This window comes from Cheilinus undulatus, linkage group 5 (assembly GCF_018320785.1).
Source record: "Cheilinus undulatus linkage group 5, ASM1832078v1, whole genome shotgun sequence".
NCBI classification, from domain to species: Eukaryota; Metazoa; Chordata; class Actinopteri; order Labriformes; family Labridae; genus Cheilinus; species Cheilinus undulatus.
In genome coordinates, this window is record NC_054869.1 from 51,475,554 (window position 1) to 51,501,413 (window position 25,860).

Below are 25,860 nucleotides of genomic sequence, written 5' to 3' on the forward strand. Positions count from 1 at the left end.
CTCAGAGGATCTGATCTCTGCTTTTGGGGACTGGACTTAAAAATGCACCAAGAATCAAACCCACAACCTTTCAACACTATGGCAGTCCTCTTTACTCCTGAGTCAGCGATTTACACCATAGCTTCAAAATTCCACAGAAGATTTGAACCAAGAACCTCATGATCTCAGGGCAGTTACCTGTCCAACTGAGCTAACACACAGGCTGAACCTAGCCACAGTTTCTCTGAGACTTCACATGTGGAGTAGAACATCTCAACAATCCACATTCTTTGCTGCTGAAGACCACTTTCAAACTAGAGTTGCACATCTGCAAGAGTTATAATCTTTGCTGCTGAAGACCACTTTCAAACTAGAGTTGCACATCTCCAAGAGTTATAATCTTTGCTGCTGAAGACCATTTTCATACTAGAGTTGCACATCTCCATGAGATATAATCTTTGCTGCTGGTGACCACTTTTATACTAGAGTTGCACATCTCCATGAGTGATGATCTTTCCTGCCGAAGACCATTTTCATACTTAAGAGGAGATATAAATAGCTATAAAAGCATTGATGAAAATGATGAAACAAACTAGTAAACATCTTCAGCTCTCTATTTGCTCCTCTGGTTGATCTTCATCACCAATGATTGGAACATTCAGTTAATGCTTTTAGCCACTCTGTCATTTTTCTCCTGTGGAGTGAGTGCGCACACGAGGGAGAGGGAGTGAGGCTGCCAGCCTGCAGGAGAGAGAGATAGAGAAACAGTGGCTGAGCCAAGCAGAGCAGAAAGAGGAGCTGTGAAAATGACATTACAGTGATTTGTTCATAATTTGGAGCTGCATTCAAGATTTTCAGTGCGCATGCCTCCTTCCCATTAGTTTTACAGCCAAAATAATGGCAAGCTCTGGAAATTAATGACAGGCATCACCCTCTGTTTCTGTGACGGTGTGAGTGTTGCAAAGCTCACATAACCTATGGGTGCAGCGTGCTTTGTTGCTGGCACTCAACGGTTGCTACGTATCCACTTTCGTGTAACACCTCAACATGCAACGGGTTGGGAGGGCCCGTTATCGCTGCTTGCAGCTTTAATTTTAATTACTTTTTCTTTTTCTACACATTTTAAATTGCTTTTAAGTTTTAATTTTTTTATTGAAATTTTTAGATACCGTGCAACACTTTTTTAAACTGAGCTTTATAAATAAAGTGGATTGCACATGATTGACTGTCATTATTGACTCCTAAACTTAAAGTTTTGACTTTTTAATCTTATAATTGTGATTTACTGCTCCATAATTTTGACTTTCATTTCACAATTATGCCTAAACATTGCATAATTTAAACTTCAAATTTTAATTTTCTTTTCTAATGACCTCACTTTCATATGATCTTTCTTTTTTAAGTGGTGGAAATGGTTTTCATACATGAGGCTGGCAGGATATGAAGAGCATTGTATGAAGTGGCATACATAGACACTGATAGTGGCAGTGAAGTGGTCGGCCAGCAGATATTTATTGATCTGCTCTTCCTGAAGAGGAACTTTAAAATGTTATGGTGGTTTTAATGCAACATAAAAGAAACAAAGACAACAGTTAAACCCATTTTTATTGAGAGCTGAGCTTTGACTTTGGGGTCTTATTTACATCATTTTATTCTTGGTTTGTGTCGTGGATGGTGCATCATTAGTCCTGCAGCTGTGTGAATGGCATAGTCCACTGAGAATAAGAAAAAAATAAAAATTACAAAAAGCTGTGGGCTGACTGCAACATCACACCCTGAACAGAGTGAAAGGTCAGGAGCTTGTCGAGTGACGGTGTACACAGTATTCTAGCTGTACAATAATAGTGCTACTATTCACATTCATCTGTACAATAATCATATTTACAGTGATCACATTAGGGAAAGAGCCAGTACCTGAGGAGTTAGATCCATAATTAGCTCAACTCATTCACCGAAGTAAAAGGAAGCGCACCCAACCAATGCTAGTCCAAACAACACATAAAACAAGGATCCACATCCAGGATCAGGTGTGACGCTTTGGAGTTTGTCAGAAATTTATTGTTGGAGCTGAAACAGCTGGACTGAAGGATATCATAATGTGCAGTAGAAACATGGAGAAGGTTCTACTTATAAATCAGTACTTGAATACTGCTTTTGTTTGGGAAACCACGAGCGGTACACCACGAAGCGAGCTCAACAAACCCGTGCTTTCCTCGGGTATTTTGGTGCGATAAAGCCTGGAGCTCCAGTTAGAGATACTGGGAACCATGAAGCCTTTCCCTCTGTTGACTCAAGCTTTCAGTTTCAGGCTACAAGCTCACAGGAACGTGGGCGCTTCTTTTGCACGCAAACAATCACGGCTCTCTGCCTCTGTCTGATTAATATGAGAGGAGATGATGAATGCATCAATGTTATTGAGCTGTGAAAAGACAACACTGCTGCAGCACTGAAGGAGAGAAACTGCAGAAAATTATAATTTATAATTAAAACTTCCCACAGTAGAACTCTTCATCAATGATGCACATGACTGTGGAAGTATATCATTAAAATCTGATCAGGTCTGATAGTATTTATGTTGTGGAAAACACTTTTGTTTCACAAGAAATATAAGCCAAGATAACTACTGGATCAGATTAGTAACTGACGATACAGTCTATGGATAATATCTAAAGCAGCGTTACTCAACCCTGCCCAACCAAAGAGCCAAATTACTGAAAAATACCTTTGCAAGAGCCACAATTTAAGTGATGAAAAGTGGAGAAAAAAGGCTTTAAGTGGCAATAAAAATTAGTTCAAGGTGGCAAAATGGCCAAAAATGGGGGGAAAGGGGCGAAATAGGCATAAAATGGCAAAAACAAGAAAAAGTCATGGGAAAAAATGGCTGAGAAGTGACAAAAAAATTAGTTATAGGTGGCAAAAAAGGGTCAAAAAGCAGCAAAAAAATGGCAAAAAAGGAAAAAAGGGGCAAAAAAATCAAATAAGGGCAATAGAAATGTACAGACAAAAAAAAGAGGTTGACAATTAAAGCTTACTGTTTAAGTGTGGGAAACAAACTGATTAATGTGACTTGCAATTGGCAGTTTCAGAGGTCAAAGTTGCCCTTTTTTAAGTTTTTCTGGGGGAGTCATGTCAAATTAAGATATCAGAGAGCCACAAATCATCACAAAAAAACCACGCTAGTATCACTGATCTAAAGGAATCTCAGCAGATCATCTTGTCCGTGTCTTTATGCTTAAATCTTGAGCATTGGTTCCTGCTGTGTGATTGGCTGCTGCTTGCGTGTATCTAGAAGTGATCAGTGGTAGCGCTCAAGTAGAACATCTCCAAGCAGTAATTACTAAAAATGCAGAAAATGCTAAGTTGTAACCGTTACCAGGTACTGTTGCTATCTACAGCAGTGGTTTTCAACTGGTGGGTCTGGACCAGTGTTGATTTTGGCAGCTATTTTTAATCTTTGTTTAAGTTTTAGTCTTTTAATTAAATGCATTTTAGTTTTAGTCACACTTTAGTCATTTCTATCCTTTTTAGTTTTAGTCTAGTATTAGTCGACGAAAACTCAAAACATTTTAGTCTAGTTTTAGTCCACATAAAGTCCTCACATTTTATTCTTCACTTTTATTCCAACTATTTATTCTCTTGTCTGAATCTGGCTCCAAATCATGGTAGTGTGTTTTCTGCACTCAGCAAAACCTGGGGTCCCTGCTTTCTACAGCTGTGAGGCAGAAGAGCAAAAGTTGCATTGTTTTCTGACAGATTTGCCACCAGTAGAGAAATATCATGGATTTTGAATGACTGACAAAAACTAAATTACATTTTAGTCTGGTTTTAGTCATTTTGACAAAAACTAAAATTATTTTTTGTCAGTTTTAGACATCAAATATCTATTTTTGTTAGCGTTAGTCTAGTTTGTGTCATGGAAAAAAAGGCTGTCGACGAATAGTTTTAGTCATAGTTTTAGTCAACGAAATTAACACTGGTCAGGACCCAAAAGTGGGTCACGGAGCAGTTCTCAGAGGGGAATGTGTGTCTGGAAAAAAATGGTGGCATAATTCTATGAAGAACATGCAACCACACCAGTTATTTGACTCTGTTTTATTGTGGTAATTGGGTAAATTTAAATGTTTTATCAATATTGCTAATCATTTATCTACTTTTCTTGCAATAAAGAGCTTTTTACCATGTTAATGAAGTAATTTCTCAAGATCTCTGCAAAATTGGCTAAAATTTACACGTTATAATGGGGAAAGGGGGGTTGTAAAACGGGTACGTTTGCCATGTCTCTTGTTCCTGTCATAAATTCTGTTCCCTCCAAGATCTTAAGTGCAACATTTTTATTTACTAAATGTGCATTGCTGAAAATTTTTGGCTATTCGGGTCAAGATTTGTCATCACAGATATCTGTGGGTCCTGAGGCTAGACCAGTTGAGAACCACTCATCCACCGGACTGAGGAGTCAGCTTTCAGATATGTCCTTAATGGTTTTTATTGCTGGGCATGGCAGCGCACAAACCACAATGAAAACATTTGAATGAGCAGCGTCTGCATGTTGAAATCTGTCTAAAGGTGTGTGACGTGGTTTGTACACTTCCTGTGTGTTTGTGCACCTAGAGAGGTCAAATAGTTGAAGTGTGCTATTTCCTTTACTGTGGTGTTCTCCCACACAGCAGGCCAGACTTTCCCTCTAATCTCGCTTCCTGGTACACCTTCGTGGCTCCCTATCACCTAAGACTGAGCCATAAACCCAACCTCTACATAAACATTTGTAAATAGTTTGTTCAACATTTGCTAAGGTAGACAGCAAAAAGCGGATTAGATAAGAAGTCGATTATGGTGGTTTACGTGAGCCGAGGATGAGTCACTACCCCGCAGTAGTGCCAAGTGGTGCAAGTTTGTAGTTTCTATAAAAGAAACACTCCTCTAAGATACTTCAGGTGAGCTGGCACGCTTTGAAAAAACAGGAAGCTATTAACAAAAGAGGAGGTCATTACAATGCATGTGCCAGCAGCCTTTACCTTCCCCCAAAAAACACACAAACTATACATGAAAACATACTGGCCAATTCAAATTACCATTCGACAGCACATAAGATAAAACACCATGAATAAACACGTCATACATGTGCAGCATTTCTCCCGAGAATGAACATCAACCAATAAATAAGAGCAGAATAAAAATTCATTAAATAACAATCATTGTCTCCGTTTAAGATCACTCCTTCAGTGATCAGGTTATAACTTAAACAGTCTGAAGTCCATTTTAAAAATATCTGAAATGCTAGGCTCCTGTTAGTCCTCTAACCAGTGTCAGGATCATGTTTCAGCAGACAGGTGAGTGTTTGCACCTGTCTTACACCATGCTATCACCTAACTTGTCTGCACAACATCGCCCTCTGCAGGCACAGCTCAAACAAAACTCTCTTGTCTTTGGACCCATTTCACTAAATCCACACATAATCATATCAAAAAGGGAAAATGTTTCAAGTGGAAATCAGTCTCCTTTCCACATATTTGATCACATCAGCTTGATCTCACTGTCAGTCTGAAAAGTGTGGTGAAGTGCTGCAGGGTTACAAAAAGCAGTCAACATGAGGAGCTTTGGATTTGGTTCTTTCCAGCAGCTTTGTGTCATCAGTATTTCTGGCTGTCCAGTCTTGGGGGTGTATGCCGTGCTAAGCCTTGTAGCAGTTCCCCTGCGTGGTGAGGGCCAGCTGGCCATTGGGCGCCACCTCGTTGGCTTCATCCTCCAGCAGGCCCGACACGTCAGCGTTGGGGATGCTGTCGTGATAGCTGCTGAAGCTGATGTTGTCCTCTTTCAGTTCTATGGTCCAGAAAGGGGCATTAAGCTTGCGGTTCTGGTACTCCCGGTACGTGTATACGCCTCCGACAAAGCCCAGAAGCAGGAGCACCACCAGGATGATGACGGCCAGGATGATGATGTTGAACTGGGTCCAGGAGACCTCGGTCAGGGCGGCCGTGGTGTTGTCAGTGGGGCTGCTCAGGCTGGTCAGCAGGGCCTGAGTGGTGGCAGCCGTGCTCACGGCATCGCTCGCGTTGCTGCTCGACGTGGAGGCGGGGCGGCTTCTTGCTGTGGAGGTCAAAGGTGTACTGGTGGTGGGTGTGGAGGGGTGGGGTGTGCTTGATGTGGGGGCTTCTTTTGGGGTCGCAGCTGCGGGTGAGGGAATGAGCCGAGGAGCTGAGGAGAGAAAAACAGGACTTAATTCAGGGAAAAAAAATGTAAAAAACTAAATAAGTACATGTTTCTCTGCTGCGTAAAGGCTTTTATTCCTCCAAGATGCTGCTTCCAGCAAATTCACAACCCTGTAGCTCACAAACTAAACAGCCAACATGTCCACCTGAACTCCCTCCCCTCACTGCCCATTAAAGTTCCCTGGTCCTACCTTCACAACAGAGCCAAAAGACTTTATCTAGTCCCTTCTCTGTAGTCTCCCACTAGTGCAGGGGTGTCAAACTCAATCACAGCAGGGGCCAAATTCGAGATTCAGGTCTAACCTGAGGGCCTAACAGGGTCACCTTTTTAACTAAAAACTGTCAACCTCATTTTCACTAGTAGTAAAAAATTTAAAAAAAGAAGAAAAATCAGCACTGATGATAAATCATTTGGAAATTCAAAAAAGTTAAAATGTTAGGTGTAAAGGCTCAAATCTGAAATAAAATTCCAATTTATTAGTTCAAAAGATAAGAACACGATATTATCAGCTGTTTCAGTTGTGACTACATCATTGGGATGTGTCCATACACATGGCAGCATCAGAAATCAAAAATGGGAGGGATATGAACATCAACCTCCACAAGTTTTACCCAGCTAAAGCTATCACATCATTATATAGTCATAATATATACACTCTAAAAAATCATTCAAGGGCAGAGTAAATCTAACAGTTATATTTAGGTATTTTTACTTAGTAAACCCAATGAACATCATTATTTTGAGTATTTTGGTTGAAATGATCAATATTCTTGAGTTAAACTCAAACATGAATCTTTGAGTGAAATCTACATATGTGAAATAAGTTAATTTGATTAAAAGAAATGATGACTTGACTGACAGATTAAATCGTTTGAATATCATTAATAATAATGTCTGTACATTATACACTATGAAAAGTTATCACTTTTCAGGACAAAAAATGTTAGATAGTTTTTCTCAATACTATTAGTGACTTGACTATTCTACTCAAAATAAGTGATGTCACTCTCTAACGGTTCTGATTCAAACAGTGCATTTTTGGCAGAACAGCTACTCTCAGTCTGACCAGACTTAAGACTACAACAAGACTACAAAGTCATTTTAAACAATATTATATTTTTACATACACAGCAGTAAAAGAAGCAACACATAATCCCACTGTGAGACTGAACAGTTGAGGTTGGTTAAAGAAAAATAGGTTGTGTTAACTTAAAAATCCCAAATAGCTGTTTCAACTCTGTTTTTCTGAGTTGATGAACACAGTTTTAGTTGTAGGTGAACAGTACTGAATCTTTGTAATTATGTTTTGTCCCAGAATGCCTTAGGGCATCAGACACTTTTAGGGGACAGGAATAGTATACAGTGAGTGGTAATCGTAAGATGACAGAAGAGAATTTCCTGATTTAAAGTGCACTTTTCACTTATTGTCATTTGTAGCCGCTTAAGTTGGACTACACTGGGAGGCGTTAACGTTAAAGATAGACGTACATGATGGAAAAAAGGGAAATTTGAGGTTAATGAAGAACACGTAACTTTATGGAAAGTATCCAACATAGCCATATGAGTAATGATTACTCAAAAAATACATTTCTACCACTTATAAAAATTTGACAAAATTAGTTTCAACAAAGAAAAAGAGCAGTTTTGTGGTTCCTCTTTATTTTTTCTGTATGGTTTACAAAGTATTTCAATTACATTTACGCAATTTAATTTGGTAATTCTACTAACTTAATTTATGTGGCCTTATTATATAAGTATATAAGTATATATATAAATATAAGTTAGATTTACTTGGTTTTAATGATTTGTTTTACTTTATTCCAAAGCTTTGAAATCTACTCAGTATTTCTGAGTGTAAAAAAAATCACTGATTTAATTGAGTAAAGTGCAGTAATATTATTTAGAGTGTATAATGATATGATCATATAATCAGATTGATGATTTAATATAACCATGTAATATAGTTATATAATATAATCATATTATATGGTGTGACTTTAACCCGTCCAGCTTTACTTTAACGATATGAACTAATGATGACAACATATTTACAGTATAAACAGGACATTTAAAAGTGGACTGAGTGCTCTAGGACCCCCCTTTCCCCTTTATATTACGCTATTTCTTTATTTTCAAGAGAAGGAAAACAATGCGCATTGGATTGTGGGTAATTCCTGCAAGCAGAGGATCCATATGTGCATCCTTGGAAATTCTCTCTTTGAAGGACCCAGTCCTTGGAAAAATTTGAGGACCCTCGAGATTGAAACAGTCCTCTGACGGTAGTCAATGATGTAGTATCCTTCAAAAATGACCATCCGGGGCGTGCAGATGGTTGAGTGGTTTAAGGCATTACCCATGTACGTGGGTGGCCCGGGTTCAAATCCGGCCTGAGACCCTTTACTGCATGTCTCTCCCCACTCTCTTCCCTGTTTCTGAGTCGATCCACTGTCCTTGCTCTATCAAATAAAGGCCCAAAAATAAATTTTAAAAGAAAATGGCCATCTGGGGATCCTTACCTGACAACCAGGCACACCTACGGCCAATTTAGAGTGATCAATTAACCTAACGAGCATGTCTTTGGTGACAGGAGGAAGCTTAAGTACCCGGAGAGAACCAACAGGGAGAACATGCAAGCTCCCATGGAGAGGCCCTGACCGAGGAGGGAACCAGCGACAAGAGGCCACAGCACTAACCCCTGTGTCACCGTGCAGCCCAAAATGTATTATTCTCAGTGAGTATCTTCGTTATAATAAGACTGAGCTAACAAAGATGTTTTGTGTTTATATGAGCTGTGATGCTGCGCTACGACAGTAATTACAGTGATTATCATGAGGATCCGATGAAAAACGATAGGTGGAATCATTTCCAAATTTATGGCATGATTTTATCTAACTTGACATTTACAGCCCTAAAAAAAGGAATAATATTTCCTCTCTTCACATTATTTGTTTGCAACATTCTAAATCCAGTTGACAAGCCGAATTACAGGAAATCACTCCAGACGGCTTGCCTTAACCTGCAGTAGCTTGATTCAGACTGCTATGACACTCGTGCATGCAAATTGAGTGCAACCATAGTGTGCATGTGCATTTTCAGAGAGTATTGTTCTGCCCCTCTACACGGAGGACCGAGGTGGGGGCATTTTGAAAATGTTTCACTCTGTACCAAAGTTTCCTACTTAGAGTGTTGTTGTGTAAGCATGGCCTTAGAAGAGAAGCATTGGACAGCTAAGATTAAGCTGAAAATAAGGTTTAATACGTAGGACTCAGATAGCATGGAATATAGCATGATAGCATGGAATTATAAACATCTGTCCATGTTCTGGTAGATTTCTTCAGATAGGAAATGAAAATGTACATCACACTGTGTATGATGAGCTATATTTAAGAGCATAACATAATGATATTTATACTAACTTGGACGGGTGCAGTTCTGTGCTCTGGCGTCCCCTATGAACCCTGGTGCACAGAGCTGGCACTGGGGCCCTGTGGTGTTGTTGATGCAGCGGAGACAGTGGCCAGTGTCGGGGTGACAGAGCTCGACGGGGCCCTTGGGGTCAGCATTCCCGCTGCAGTCACATTGAACACAAACTCCTGACGCTTTGTAGAAGCCCGCGCTGCACTGATCACACTGTGGGCCGCTGTACCGAGGAAGGCACTGGTCACACACCGGGGAGCCACTGGAATCTGTGCAAGGAGACACAAGGGTGCATTTTAGAGAGACCACTGCAGACCATACAGCCACAATGATAAACTAATGTAATGGAGCCACTCCTCATTAAGAACTGCTGGTCATCTGCTGCAGCGAAACATTGAAGTATAAATTTAGACATCTCCACAACTACCTCATATCTCCAGCTTGTTAGTCATTTTCTAAAATTAGAACTCAAAACTTCAGTCAACATAACACAAGAGTTGTTGAAAACACTCACAGGGATTGTGCTGGAAAATATAATTTCAAAGGAAAATTCAAATCTTTTGGTTGTGTTTTAGGGAGAAGCATGCAAAAGTATGTGGCTCTGTCTTCAGTCAGCTTTTTCTGAATAAAACAGCCACAAGGTGGCGCCACATGACAGAAATCAGTGCTCAGAAGGAGCTTGTTTTACCCACACAAGGCAGATTTTACCTGGAGAAAAATACTGATCTGTTATAAAAACTCTAACCAAGGCCAGATATTAAGGAAAAACACTTTAAATGATAAATGTCAGGAAAATTCAACACATCAGGAAACAAAGAGAATGTTTCTAAGCACTTCTCCACCCTGTTACTGTAGGGCAGCGATCATCAACTACATTAGTACAAGGACCAGATTTGGCCCAGGCTTTGGGGTCAGACTCTCAGACTAACTAAAATAAAATAATTTTTTTGGTCCAAATAGCATAAATTGTGTTAGTATTTGTATTTTCTTTTAAATGAAAGTAATTTTTAAGCATCCTATCGCCTATGGGTGATCAAAATATCTTATCAGGACGGCCATATCCTCCATCTTCAGGTTTGATGCTTGTCTGGAAAATCCCCATTCTCCAAGAGGCTGACCTTACAGAGAAAACTACAGGACTGGACAGATAAGTGCATGTTTATCAGGCATCATATGCACTTCTAATAGCTGATGATGGATTTCTGTAAAAAAAAAAGAAGATTAAATATCGAGTCATTCCTGATAAAACTGTTGTAAACCTGATTATTTTGGACTTGATTTCATAGCTGTAGGGATTTAAAGACATAAGATACCCTAAAAACCACAACACCTCCTTTCAGCATCACTTTTTTCTGGATTTGACAAAGGTAACTATGACTTCAGGAGAACATTTAAATCCAAATCTGTCTGCATGTTCATGGTGATGAAAAGTTTTTGTGCGTCTGTTAGTGGGAGGAAACTGGAATACTCTGAATGTGGAGCTAAAGCAATGTCTTAACATGACCAAGTTTAAAATGAAGTATAAAGAAATTATTTTCATTCCTTACAGAAATGAAGAGGGTGTTTAATGTTTACTTTGATGTTTATTCTTCTCACGCATCACCCAAATAAAAAATTCAGCCATATTTGAGGTTTTTCCAGCATGAACTGCCCGTTAAAGGTCACACCACAGCATCTCAATGGGATTTAAGTCCGGACTTTGACTTGGCCGATCCAAAACCTTAAACTTGTGTTTTTTGACCAATTCAGAGGTGGACCTGCTGGTATGTTTCAGGTTGTTGTCCTGCTGCGTAACCCAAGAGCGCTTGAGCCTGAGGTCATGAACTGTTGGTTGGATGCTGGCCTTCAGGATTTTCTGGTAGACAGCAGAATTCATTGTTCCATCAATCACAGCAAGTGGTCCAGGTCCTGAAGCAGCAAAGCAGCCCCAGACCATCACACTGCCACCACCATGTTTGACTGTTAGCATGATGTTCTTTTTACCAAATGCTGTGTTATTTTTACTCCAGATGTACCGCACACCTTCCAGAAAGTTCAACTGTTGTCTCGTCAGTCCACAGAATATTTCTCCAAAAGTCTTGGGGATCATCGAGATGTTTCTTGGCAAATGTGAGATGAGCCTTTGTGTTCTTTTTTGTCAGCAGTGGTTTTGGCCTTGGAACTCTCTCATGATGCCATTGTTGCCCAGTGTCTTTCTGATGGTTGAGTCATAAACTCTGACCTTAACTAAGGCCATTGAGGCCTGCAAGTCTTTGGATGTGGTTCTGGGTTCTTTTGTAACATCCTGGATGAGTCTTCATCACACTCTCAGAGTTATTTTGGTTGGCTGACGACTCCTGGAGAGGTTCACCACTGTTCCCAGTTTTCTCCATTTGTGGATAATGGCTCTGACAGTGGTTCGCTGGAGTCCCAAAGCCTTGGAAATGTCTTTGTAACCTTTTCCAGACTGATAGATTTTGGTCACTTTGTTTCTCTTTTGTTCTTGTGTTTTCTTTGGATGGTGGCATGATGTGTTTCTTTTTGAGATCAGAAAGCTTCTGCTCTCCTGAGTCGGCTTTAGACAGAACTCTTCTTCCTAAGAACTCCTCAGCTAAATGTAAATTTGTCATCCACGCGAGTTTATGACTGTCGCCTTATTCTTCTAATGGCTAACTACAGTCATCACTATATGATTAGTTTAAGAAAACACTGTCAGCTGTTGAAGTGAAAACTGAGCTGAAATAACTTGTTTTCAGTTAAGTTTGTTGTTGCCGTCTCTGTCAAGTCCTCAATCCCAAAAAGCTAATAAGCAGCTGACAAAATAATGGGTTGGAAGAACACGTTGCCGAATGTTGCATTGCAAAATAGGGCCAAATGCAGAGGCTTCTGGGTAAAGAATTCTTCAAAAGCTTGCTACAGAGTGTCAGTTTAGCCAACATTGATTTTTGGCCCAAAAACTTGCTAAATTAGGTGCAAAAGTTGTACCTGCCTGTAGCACTGTATAGCCTAGCTTCCCTACCAGTATGATCAGTGATCTCTTCAGTGAAATCACTGGAGGCTAATACTAGGGATGCACAATATTGGACTTTTGCCGATACCTGATATGCCAATATTTAAATATGTTTTACATAATTAAAAATTCAGTCCTTTGAACACAATTTAAAGGTACATATTTACCCTTTTTAGACAAGTTTTCTTTCATCTCAGAGGTCCCCAAAGCATGCCTGTGAAGTTTGTTGCTGAAAAACATTACAGTATTGTATTTTTGTCTGCCTAAAACCCCCTCTGTTTCAGCCCTGCTCAGAGCGAGTTGTTTCTAAATCTGTGGCTTTAAATGGTCATGAGCTGTCTGACTCCTCCCCTCTCAGGAAATGGCTGTGGCTTAATGGATGTGGCTCTCCTGATCTTCCTCTCAGCTGGCAGCTGAGAGGAAGTAGAGGAGATCAGTAGAGGAGGGTGGAACTTTTTTCCAAGTGGGGAGGGCCAACTGGACCTGGGGGCGGGGCTAACACGCCACATGACATCATGAGGGGAGAATCTGAGAACAGCTTATTCTCAGATTGAGAGGTGGGTAGGTGGGGAGAGAATGGAATTTTCTGGTAGTTGAAGAGATTGTGGACAGGCCAGGGGCACATACTTTGCCTGAAAAAGAGATTTTTGCAGAATATGTCCCCTTTAAGATTTGAGGATGAAAAAAGAAACAAATGCTCTTTTATCTTCAAACACATTTTAAAGTTTAAACAATGAGGACAAATAAAGAAAAAGATATCAAATTACATAGGTCTGTGGGCCCAGCCTAAAACTCTTCTAGTTTATTAGTATATATGGTCAGATTTTACACTTAATATATGCTGATATTCATGGCCAAAATATCTATCAAGATCTAAAATATCGGCAAAAATTTTGATATCTGCTGATACTAGGACGATAATAGCGTGCATCCCTAGCTTATACCACCACTATTACCGAGTACCTGATACAACTCAACTAAAAAAACATCAAAATAAGCCTCTAATAAAGGGACTTAAGATCCTGAAAGAGTTCATTCAGACAGCGCAGACCTCGGCCATTAGCCCTATCTCCCAACAGTGAAGAATCCTTTAAAAACATTCCTGGATCCAGACAGTGATCCAGATCACTCCCAAAATCTAATTCGCCAATTACTCCTTCCCCGGTGGGGTGGAGTCACAGTGAAGTAAAGCACTGGCTTTGCTATGTGTGGACGGTCAGGGCTGAAGCATTGCCTGCCTAGCCAACAGATGCACTGACAGTCTCACCCATGGTCTCACCGGACGACTGAAAGTCATGGCAGAGGGTGAATATTCCTCTATTCCTCCCAGCATTGTGAGTATTCTTGCTAAAATTCGCTGTCTTTCTCTCTGTTATGCTCCGACTCGTCTCTTCGACCGGGCGTGCATCTTTCAAACTCTATAAACTCCAAAACTTTGAATAGAAACACACCCAAAACATGCAGCTGGGATTGAAGATACTCATGTCCGTCATCTCCTGGTGTGAAGTGGTAACAGCGCAGACCTCGGCCATTAGCACTATCTCCCAATAGTACAGAACCCTTTTAAAAAAATTCCTGGATCCAGACTGTGATCCGGATCAGTCCCAAAATCTAATCAGTTCTTCCTTAGGCCATTTCTGACCTTTCCTGAAAATTTCATCAAAATCCATCCACAACTTTTTGAGTTATGTTGCTAACAATCTAACAAACAAACTAACAAACTAACAAACCCACCTGATCACATAACCTCCTTGGCGGAGGTAATAAAAAAGCAGGAAAACACTACAATAGAACAAAAAAATGGGGGATTTCTAATTCTGGTTTATGGTCCTACTCATGGGGAAGTCTTCCTAAAGGACTCCAAAATGAGACGTTTCTAGATAAGACCAAAAATGTAGAATCATATGCAAACAATATAATAATGCAGCAACAGAACAACAGCTGATAAAACATGGTTATCATAGCTTAGCTTTACAAAATACCATTTTTTTGCTGACTTTCATGGGCCATCCCAGGTTCCAGCAGGTTTTCAGCTATACCCCTTTAATGGTATGGTTAATGGTTAATAGTATTAATTATTTTTAGCAAAGATAACAGTTAGTACATAACAGTTGTGTGTTCATGTTTGGCCTGTCTGCAATCACACTAGTTATCTCTCAGTGACTCCACCTTCAGGAGAGTTGTCAATACCCGACAAACTGATAGAAAGAATCTAGGTCAAGATATTCTTTTCCGTGATCGTCTTTTCTTCTCCGACTTTAGACCCGAGCAGCAAGCTGAGGTCAGAAAATTAACTCTGAGTTTTGAGGAGGCATCTATGACTCCACCTGGTCATGGAGGTTCATTGAACACTATCCAAATGTCAGACTGAAGTAGCTGGCTGCACGATTGCCCCAGAAAAAGCGTACAGCTTTATAGCCCATGTATGAGTACACATAGAGTACTTGGCCTATGAGTTGAATCTGAAAACATTCCAGTTCACCACCCTCCTCTGCAGCTCTGCTCACTGCGTGATGCTCTTCATGTAGACTCCAGCTCTCTCCACAGCAGAGTCCTTTGGTGCTGAATGATTTAGACACAGATAACTGCCTTCCATTGGCCTAGATGTACACGGTCACATGGCTGTGTTGTATTCCAGCACTGAACAGGCTGCTCCTGATAAGCTTGATTTAACCTCTGCTGGAGGTTCAAAGGCAGCCGGCCTGCTGGGTTATATAACCAGGAGGAAAGATGAGCTGCTGGGCTCTGGGCCGTAGGACGCGACCTCTTTGTTTAACACCATCATCAACTTTGATGACACACATTTAAAGGCCAGGTAACTCCTGAGCAGGCACTTCCAAACACATGTGCGCTAATAAAAGGAAAACAACGGGAATAAAAGTAGAGAATGATTGAAATTATCAGCAGGATGAGCCCAGCCGTGGTACATCACTGAGATACAATCATACAAGCATGATTTAACATGTGTGACCCATATTCTGAACTGGTGCAATGCTCCATTTCACCTCTGTGAGTGTGTCAGTGAAGGGGGTATTCATTTACTGCAACAGGCCTCATCAGCACATTTAGAAAGCATCTATCCTCCGGTATGGAGCCCTGATACTGCATTGTGGCATCTTCTCATCTGTCACTGTTGCCAGGGCAACCTCTACTTGAGGGCTGCTTCTCTTTTCACTTCCAGGGTTTCATCTAAAAACATCATCCACCACCACGCACACAATTAACATAAGAGCAGCTCTCTGTGGACCTGATCCCGGGCAAATTTACGATCACGTCCTCGCTAACGCGGCTCTTCCTATGGTTTCTCTGTCTAAACAGAGGATGCGATGCTGCCCATCCCCCTCAGTCTGTTGCTGCCTGACTGGCGCTGAAATGGCCCAGCTGTGTTCATGCTGTCCCAGCTCCGCTCAGCCTGGTTTGTGTCCCTTCCCCTCCCCTCCCACGTTGTACAACCTTCCTCTGCGGCCCCTGGTACAAGCAAACATAACCTGACAGCCTAAGTGCATCTATACGTGGCTGTTGCCATGCAGGCAGCCGTGCGGGGGGGGGCGTCGGGACACGGGAATGCTGTCGACGATTGGTCCAGACTGAGTAAGGGTGAGGTGAGAGATAATGTGATGAGGAATATCCATGTAAAGTGAACGCGATGATGCGGTGCTAAATGGAAACCTCAGTAGGCAGTTTGAAGAGAGGGTTCAACAGCCGTTTGACGAGGATAAGCTGTGATCTAAGCCGCCGTGTCACAGTGTGATGTCGGAGCCAGGTGAACTGAAACCATTAGATGCTGAGGACATGCACAACATGGCGTAACGTGGCTCCTAGCCACACTGTAATTAAGGCCTTGAAATAGGAGTTCACACTATTAACTCAGATAAACCAGAAAACTCAATTTCCCCGAGGCTGGGATCAGACTGCAGCTTGTTTTTTCATTAACCTAAATGATTTTAAATTAGGTTGCGTTAAAAGAAACATAAGGAGGATTCCCACGAATATGTCATCTCTAACATGCACATATTAGGATAACTGCATTCCACTGTAAAGGAAACCACTAAAAGCGTCTGTGATCTTCTATGATCTTAACCTTTATTTTGTGTTCAAGTCAAATTTGACCCGTTTTCAAGTTTAGGTATGTAAAAAGTATCATTTGCTTTTTTGTACTGGAACGAGGCTTCATTTAATCCTCAGACACAACTATTTTAACACAACAAAAGAACTTTTCACCATTTTAGTAAATTCTGAAGGTCTCAAAAAAAAAAAAAAAAAAAAAAAAAAAAAGTGACATTTGTGGTGTTACGGGTCAAATATGACCCTGCAGAGAATACTGGCTGTTGCATGTATCACTTAAAAGCTGTGGGGTGCTCTGTGGATCAAATATGAATCAATTTGCCTCAAAACACACACATGCACACACATCCCAACACACCTTCATACAGACACGCACACCATCAAACAGACACACACCTCCATATAGACACACACAAACCTTCAAATAGAGACACACACATTCATAAAGACACACACACCTTCATACAGACACACACACCTTCATATAGACACACACACCTTCATATAGACACGCACACCTTTATACAGACACGCACACCTTTATACAGACACGCACACTTTTACACAGACACACACAAACCTCCACTTAGACACACACACCTTCATATAGACACACACACTTTCATATAGACATGCGCACCTTCATACAGACACGCACACCTTCATGCAGACACATACACCTTTATACAGACACACAAACCTTCACATAGACACGCGCACCTTCATACAGACACACACACCATCATATAGACACACTCTCATACAGACACACACACCTTCAAATAGACACACACACATTCATAAAGACACATACACACCTTCATATAGACACACACACCATCATATAGACACACCCCCATACAGACACATACACCTTAATACAGACACATACACACACCTTCATATGGACACACACCCTTATACCGACACACACATCTTCATATAGATGCACACACCTTTATATAGACACACACACATTAATAAAGACAGACACACACAAATTAATAAAGACAGACACACACCCACACCGACACACACACCTTCATATTAACACATACCTTCATACAGACACACACATCTTCCCACACACCCGCCCTGACACCATATTGTTGTTTTATGTTCAATTTATGGTATAATTTTCAATTTGCACTTGCTATTCTGAGTAAAAATAAAGTTGTTTTTTTAAAAAGGAAACAACTTTTTACCTTTTTTCTAACCCTAAATCTGTACGGGTCAGTTTTAACCCGAAACACCTCACATGTCACTATTGTAAATAATGTTAAGTTAGAAAAACAACACAAGCAATATTTTTCAGTAGGTATGCTCTAATATTAGTCTATTAGACTTGGATAATATACTTACCCATTATCTTCACTGTAGGGAATAAAATAAGTGAATTTAAACGTTTTTTTTTAATTGAAAATGAGCGGTAAATTCTAAGAGAAAAGGTCTATTTAGCAAAAAAACAAACAAAAAAAAAAAAAAACAACAAAAAAAAAAAACATTTAAAACAGTTTTTACATGGATATGAATACATACTAAGTTAGTTATGGGGTGAAAAACAATATTGGAAGATAACTATTGTTTTTAAGTATTTTCAATCTTAGTCAAATTTGACCCGCTAACACTAAAGATGTGGGCAGCTTTCTAACACATTACAAGGGTTCAAACATATGTAAACATATGAGGCAATGATAAGATGCTAATAAAGGATGTGCTGATTCAGGTCTGGTATCAGGTAGCAGCTCAACAGCTCAACCCCAACAGTTAGATTGGGTATCAGGGACAGTGGGCCTGTCGATGGAGCTGATCGATTAGGCTCATCTATACACTTTAATTCTATGCTGATCTGTGTTTATAGCAATGCCACTGTTCTCAGTGAGCCATAAGGCCTGTGCATAGCAAAAAAACGCACTTCCATTGATCTTCATATCCATAGAGGGGGCTCATTCTATCCTCTGAGCTGCATGGATATTCTCAGAAGAAGGAGTCATCTCAAAAAGGATAAAAGCATTCAGAGTTATGATGTCCATGATGGACTCTACTCTGCACAGAGCAGAGATAAATGTCAAGCTAACTGGTGCCATTAAGAAACCAACATTCAACACAGTCAAATCTGCACAAATTTAGGAGAGACTCAGAGAGTGTGTCCTTTTATGCCATCTGAGGTCAGACCAAGACTTTCTTACTTCTTGGCCACTGTCCCATTCTTAATCCTACAGATTTTCAATCCTCTATGTTTAAGATGTTTGAACCTACCAGTGACGCCCCGATGAGTCAGTGACTCATTCAAGAGATTTAGGACTCTATCTTTAAATCCCTCATATTAACAGATAATCCAGGCCTAACATTAATTCAGACTCAAATCGGACGTCTTCTTTGATTTTAATGAGGAAGGTTAAAAAAATCAGCCTAAAACTTCTTCAGGCTTAGACTGAAACTGGTGCTCTGTCCATGACTAAACATGCATCAAAACTGCAAATATAGCTGGAATAATTAGAAATATTAAACTACATCTGTGGCAACAAAATGAACTAGCATTTGCTCATAAAATTTTTTAGTTACTTTATTCTGAGCCCCTCTTAAACACTGCATGAATTCTGGGTGTGACTTCCTGTGCCAACTGTCATCGAATGAGGAACTGTGATTTTCCACCCAGACATTGATCCTGATTATTAAACAAAGATTAACAAAAGATTGGCAATGCAACAGGGCTGTTTTAGAACATTATGAGGGAATGTTGCAGCAAGGGCTGGGCAATTAATCGCAAATTAGATTAAATCACAATATGGCCTGCTGCAATTTACAAATCGCAGAAGTTGCAATATTTCTTTAACTTGAAATGTGTCAAAATATCAATTTAATAAATCATTATTTTGCAGCAGCAGAGATTTTATGCACATTATGCAAGCATTTAAGTGTCAATCTTTTTTATAATAATTTACAAAAATACTCCTTTTTGTGTTTTATGTATGTTTTTCTTAATCAGAATGAGTAACACGAAAGTGATATATCCCTTAAACAAAGCAAACAACATCAAATCTGCAATACGAGCAGAAATCGTTAGCTCATTCTATCTAAAATTGATGAAGCCTAGCGTTTCTTCATGAAAGTCATGCTTTAGCTATGATCAGCTGTAGCCAGCCTCACCTCCTCCACCCCAGCCGCCTCCTTTATAGCTTAAGGCTCATTGCACCCCCATAGTCAGATCCATGCTACCATGGATTAATTGCTTCAGAAATAATTTCATTGTTTTCAGTACACGTGGTGTTACTTATGGAATTATTTATTGCTTGAATTTGTCAAAAAAATACACAAGATTAACCCAAGAATAATCGCATGTTAAATTGCAATCAGTGTTAATTTTGACAGCACTTTTTAATTTAGTTTTAGTTATAGTCTTTCACCAAAATTATCTTTTACTTTTAGTCTAGTTTTAGTTGACGAAACTTCCCAACATTTTAGTTGACGAAATTTACAGTAAATTTTTTAGTCGACTAAAATCTCCCCAACTTACTCTGCCACCACGCAGCAAAAGCAGTTGTGATTGGTTCTCCCTCGTATCTCATCCCACCTTTCCACACAGCCAAAGTAGCTGTGACTGGATATATGCCTAACTTGCCCCTACTTTCTACATGACGAAATTAGATTAGATTGGATAAAGTCTCTGTCAAACATTTACGTCTCCTTTTTATTTGTTGACTAAAGTGTCAATTAATTTCATTTTGATTTTTCTCCATGTGCACTTGTTTTTATTAGTTACTGTCTCATTTTCGTCAGGGGAGAAAAGGCTATTAACGAAAACTATAAAGAAAATAATTAGTCAACAAAATTAACACTGATTGCAATTGTAATATTTGGGGGAAAAAAATCACAATAAGATTATTTTTGCAAATCGGTCAGCCCTAGTTGTAGCCATGTGAACTGAGCTTTTACAGTTTAAATCAGGCTGGATAAAGTGTGGTTCTCTACAGGAAATCACTGCATGAGCTCAGAAACACTTCCAGTTCACCGTGCTGAATAGATGTTACAGCTATATCATGGAAAGAAGAAGCCGTATGTGAATAGGATCCAGAAACACTGCTGTCTCCAGGCCAAAGCTCATTTAAAATGGACTGAAGCAAAATGGAAAACTGTTCTGTGGTAGATGATCATATTCTCCTATCCAGACAACATCTCTTTCAGGGAAGGCCTTGACTATCTCAGTGAAACAATGCTAAACCACACACCAAATCTATCACAACACCACGCTTCACAGGAGAAGAGTCCAGGTCCTGAGCTGGCCTGACTGCAGTCCAGACCTTTCAATAACAGAAAACATTCTCAGCAGAGAAGACCTGGGACTGTTAAACAGCTAGAATCCTGAAAATGAGCTTTTTTTTAACTGGGACCTTTTTCTTTGTTGATCCAGGTGACAAAACTACATAAATGTGAGTGGTGTGTAGACTTTATCTAACATGTTGCTTGTGACACACACCTACACACTCAAACGTCACATTAAGTTACTGACTTCAGCTGAAGGCAAACACCACTCCATAAATCTGAACATTCTGCCTGGTCTGATGAGCTAATGTTTCTGTCGTGACATGCCAGAGCAGGCAGTAACAAGAACACAAGAATCTTCATGAGTCCCGGCGTGATGATCCTAACATTTCTGTGTCACACTCATAAAGCTCTCGCCGTACCTCCTAGCCTCACCTGCTTCTACAGCTTCTTATGCATTCAGCGTTAACATTTCCGGCAGACTGAAATTGTTTGAAATGCGACTTCGACAGTTTAACCCAGATCTCCACCCAAAAGAGACCCCTGGGTGTGGTGTGTAAGTAGGGCAGCAGCAGCCTGGAGGTGGAGGAGGTGGGGTCATACGGCGAGGTCACTGTTATTTCCAGACTGTCGCGTTGCACAGCTCACTTTAGAGTCTCCTCAATTATTTACCTTACTACAAAATATTTTTTCTTAACTATCACAGATAATGAGGGACTCTGAACACAGCCTGAAAGATAAACTCTTTTCTGGTGCTCATAGAGTAAAACCGCACAAATCTACTTTTGTTTTTTAGGTAGCATCAGAGAGCACTATGAGGAATCACAACAGAATCAAAAAGCACTGGGAGGTGTATATTCAAACTGGGAGGTGGATATTTAAACTGGGAGGTGGATATTTAAACTGGGAGGTGGATATTTAAACTAGGAGTTGGATATTTAAAACTCTTGTACATGAAGAAAAGTCCAACTAAAGGCTTAGTGTTTAGGTTTTGTGTTTGGTTAGAATTAGAGATTTTTACTGCATCAATGATCTTTTTTTTTAACCCCTGATGTAAATGATTATGAAAAGAAAGCCGCAGCATTCACAGACAGATCTAAATGTAAGATTTCAGATTGTTTGTGTTGGGATTTAGTCTGTAATGCTCTGACCAACTGGTTATAACAACAATAAGTTCATAAACCAATTACCTGCTTGGTGGGAAATCGTCTGTTTTTCTTTTTTTTCAGCAAAAAGGTGTGCAAAAGCGGCGATATTTTCTGCTTCCATGTTATTGGATGTCAGAAGTTGCTTTATATCTGTGTCATTTCTGCAAGTACACTTCAGCTTTTTCTTTTTTGTTATCGTAATGGATACCAAAAGTATGGAGCCCTGGAAGGGCCATGGGGGAAATAATATAAACGATAATGGAATTAAATTTTTTTTTTTTTTTGGAAACAGTTTGTGAGATCTTGCAAACCAGCCAAAACAATGGAGGAAGAGCATCCGTGGAGAAGAGTCTTGACTTTTACTTCGAAATTGGCCTTGCATAAAAAGACATTCAATCCGTGCTTAGTTGCAGGCACACATTTCGTATCAGTGAAAGGCATTTGAATAGAATTTTGGGTGAAAGGGGACTATCTCGTTGTAAAACTCAGTTCTTGCAGACCTGGTCAAATTCATCAGCAACCAGTTGCAATCCTCTGGACAGCTGCACGGGTACAGATGGGTGTGTGCTAAATGGAGAGAGCTAATATTATGTGTAAGGAAAGAAGATGTATGAATGATTTTGAAAGAGATGGATCTCAGAGAAATTTCATTAAGACAAGCGAGACGTTTAACCCGAAATTTCCACATAGGACGAATGCGCCACGCATCGAAGTGCCGTTGGTTTGGTCTGACCGACCAACTGGAAGCAAGTCTAGAGCGCTGTGCCATGGCACACAGCACTGATCAGCAGGCAGAGCTAATGGGAGAACTGCGAGCTTATGCAGGAATAGCATGTCAACAGCAGACTATTTTACCTTTAGGGGTTAAATTAACATCCTCTCTGGTATAAGTCCATGATATTATTGTTTCTGCCATTGGGTGAGTACATTAGGAAGTTAAAAGGTTAATGCTTGCTTAAAGGATCTGTGGTTTTATGTAAAATTTTTTGGCTAAATATCCCCAAAAGTTAACTTTTCCTCGTCAGTTGCGCCGTTGTAGCTGTGTGACCCACTGACCTCTCTGTGACCCTTTGCTCTCACTACAGGATGAGTCATAATGTTGATATCGTGATGATTTATGATTGGGGGTCCGTGCTTTGTGTTTTTACTTTGAAAGAACCGGATATCCTACTTTTGTGACTTCCTCTTCTGGAGCTTTCTGATCGACGAGGTTTGGCAGCGGCCCGCACTGAAAATAGACCTGCAGCGTATCTCGAACGAAGCGGAGCGAAGTGTCAGTCCAGGCACGCACCGCTGCCGGTCTGGAGCGCCAGCTGTGGAAATAGACTAGAGAGGGAGTGATGTGCTCCACAGTACGATTCGCCAGTGGATCGCGGTGCATTCGCTGTATGTAGAAATTGGAGGTAAGAGGACGGAACTACTTACTAAGCTACTAAGCTACTTAGCTAACGTAATTTGGCACTTGGACTCGTACAATGAACTGAAGCCATATGGAATATGCATCAGTGGGAGCATTGGTGGCTTTTCAAGGAAAGTAATGTGGCTTAATGCCTACACAACATTTGGTACACACCCACCTGTACCTGTGAAGCTGTCCGGAGGATTGCAACTGGTTGCTGATGAATTCGACCGGTCCCCCCCCCCCAAAAAAAATCCATTACCATTTTTTTTTTTCTCCCATGTTCCTTCCATACTTTGTAAATGATGATGTATCAATACTTCAGCATCGATACTCCCACCACTAGTGCTGACATAGACCACACATTCAATGAATAAAGACTTTAAAAGTTTGTCGCAGCCCTACTTTAATCTACGACAACTGACTAGAATTCCCTCAACTGTATCTACAGGTTGGATAGCTTTACAGAATCATGAGCAGTCCTAAGTACAAAGGCAAACACAGACGTCTAATCCACTGAAGTACACTAATTGGCTTTCTGGCAGGTCGCTAGTGAGAGGACTAAAACCACACTGACATCTGTCTGCTCATTTAACCTAAAGTCAACCCGGCTGTGCTGTCCAAACTTTTATCACCGGGGGCCACATGCAGAGAAATATCAGGATGACAAGGTCACTTTGATCTAGCTAACGCAGATTAAGACATGCTTAGTGTCTGAATATACTCAAAGCCTCCTTCACTGCTTTCCAGGAATGGCTGACCAAACAAATCATAGTTAAAGATTCTGAGGTGGCCAATCAGATTTCAGGATGAGAAAGATGCTCTATGCAGGAGGGAAACATTGATGGCTCATCTCCTCATTCAGAGAAGAAACAAGAGCAAACTGCACAAAGCTGACAGACTTTATAGGAGTGTTGGTGCTTACAGATGATTAGTGTGATGTGCTCTGAGACGGAGCAGACAGTAGAGTAAATAAGCATGATTCATGCTGCTGTAATCCTGTTGTCTTTATTCTTTGGGGGCTTCATGAATCACACTATCATTATTATTTTGGTAGACAATATGTTTGTCATTTTTGTTATTATGTCAATTCATTAGCTCAGGAAAAAGCTTGTCAGCACATTTTTACAGATTTAACATTGGGCTCAGTTGATACTTGGAACCAGAGGGTCATGGGTTCAGTCCCTGGCTCCTACAGTCAGGTGATGTGCAAAGTCATGAAGACTTTTATTTGAGGGAAAAAAAACTTTTTAATGGGGGGAAAAATCACAATGAGATTATTTCCCTAATTGTTCTGCCTGAGTAAAATAGCAGCAGAGCAGATACATGATTCCTGCATTCAGGTTGGAGCATTTTTAAAAAATATGACAAGATCATATTTCTCATGAGTGGGCATGGCTTCAGCTCATTCAACAGACACACCCACACCTACGTGGAGCAGATTTTACTGCCTCATTTTTCATGATTTTGGATCTTAATTTGACAAACTTAGAGATGTTTTTCATGACTGAAATTTGGCCTGGTGGTTCAAAACACAGTGGCCTGTCATACAATGAACCTAAATATAGATTTTTTTTATCACTTTGCAGGGACTTTAAGACTGGCAGCCACTCTGTATTGCAGCTTTGCATCAGTGTGTGTGTGTGGGGTGGTTGGGTGTAAAAGGGTAATTGCGACCTGTGGAGTAAAAGCGCTTTGAGTAAAAGCTTAAATCCGTCTATGACCATTTAACACAGCTGCAGCAGCTAGTGTCAAAATTAGAAGTACAACACAGTTAATGACAAGCTTCTAAGGTGGGCCATATTTCATTTAATTCTTAGAATTAGGTGTGACCAATTGCATATGAGCTAGGGCTGAAGGATTCTGGAAAATAATCTAATTGCAATATTGCAATATTGTTTTGGTTATTTTTTGCCACTTTTATCAAATTTCCAGCATTCCTGGCCCAAGAGGGCTACTTATTACACAAATGAATTAAAACGATATTTGTTTCTTTGATAAGAGTGGTTATTATTCAGATTAAATATAAAATACCACAACTTCAATTTACAATGGACCATGATCTTGCTTGCCCCCAGTTTGGCTGGGCCCCAGAAAGCTCTCCCATTTTCCCCCCTGTAATGGGCAGCCTTGTCTGCACATGAATATTCTTGAATGTGCATGGCTGTGTTCAGCCACCTTCAGCTACAGTGGGGGGTCCCCTGGCAGCTTTATTTTGGGGGTCACAGGCTGAAAAGGTTGAGAATCAGTGATGTATAGCGTCTCTGCTGCAAAAAACATCTAAAACTCCTCTTTTTACACTAATTTCAGGTCAAAGAAAAATTGCACCTTCTGCGATTTGAAAATTGCACAGGCCATTCTGCGATTTATTCTAATTTTCAATTAATTGCCCA

At 40.3% G+C, this 25,860-nt stretch overlaps 1 protein-coding gene across 1 annotated transcript in view; it reads right to left on the bottom strand.

Moving 5' to 3' along the window:
- Positions 1–3,911: 3,911 nt before the first annotated feature.
- The window catches only part of si:ch211-158d24.2 (multiple epidermal growth factor-like domains protein 9), a 79,951-nt gene continuing 58,002 nt past the window's right edge, over positions 3,912–25,860 (bottom strand). The window contains exons 5-6 of the mRNA XM_041786636.1: positions 9,603–9,872; positions 3,912–6,171 (exon numbers count right to left, since the gene is read on the bottom strand). Of these exons, the coding sequence (XP_041642570.1) occupies positions 5,648–6,171; positions 9,603–9,872 (794 nt within the window). The 3' untranslated portion in view covers positions 3,912–5,647. The remainder of the gene's footprint in view (positions 6,172–9,602; positions 9,873–25,860) is intronic.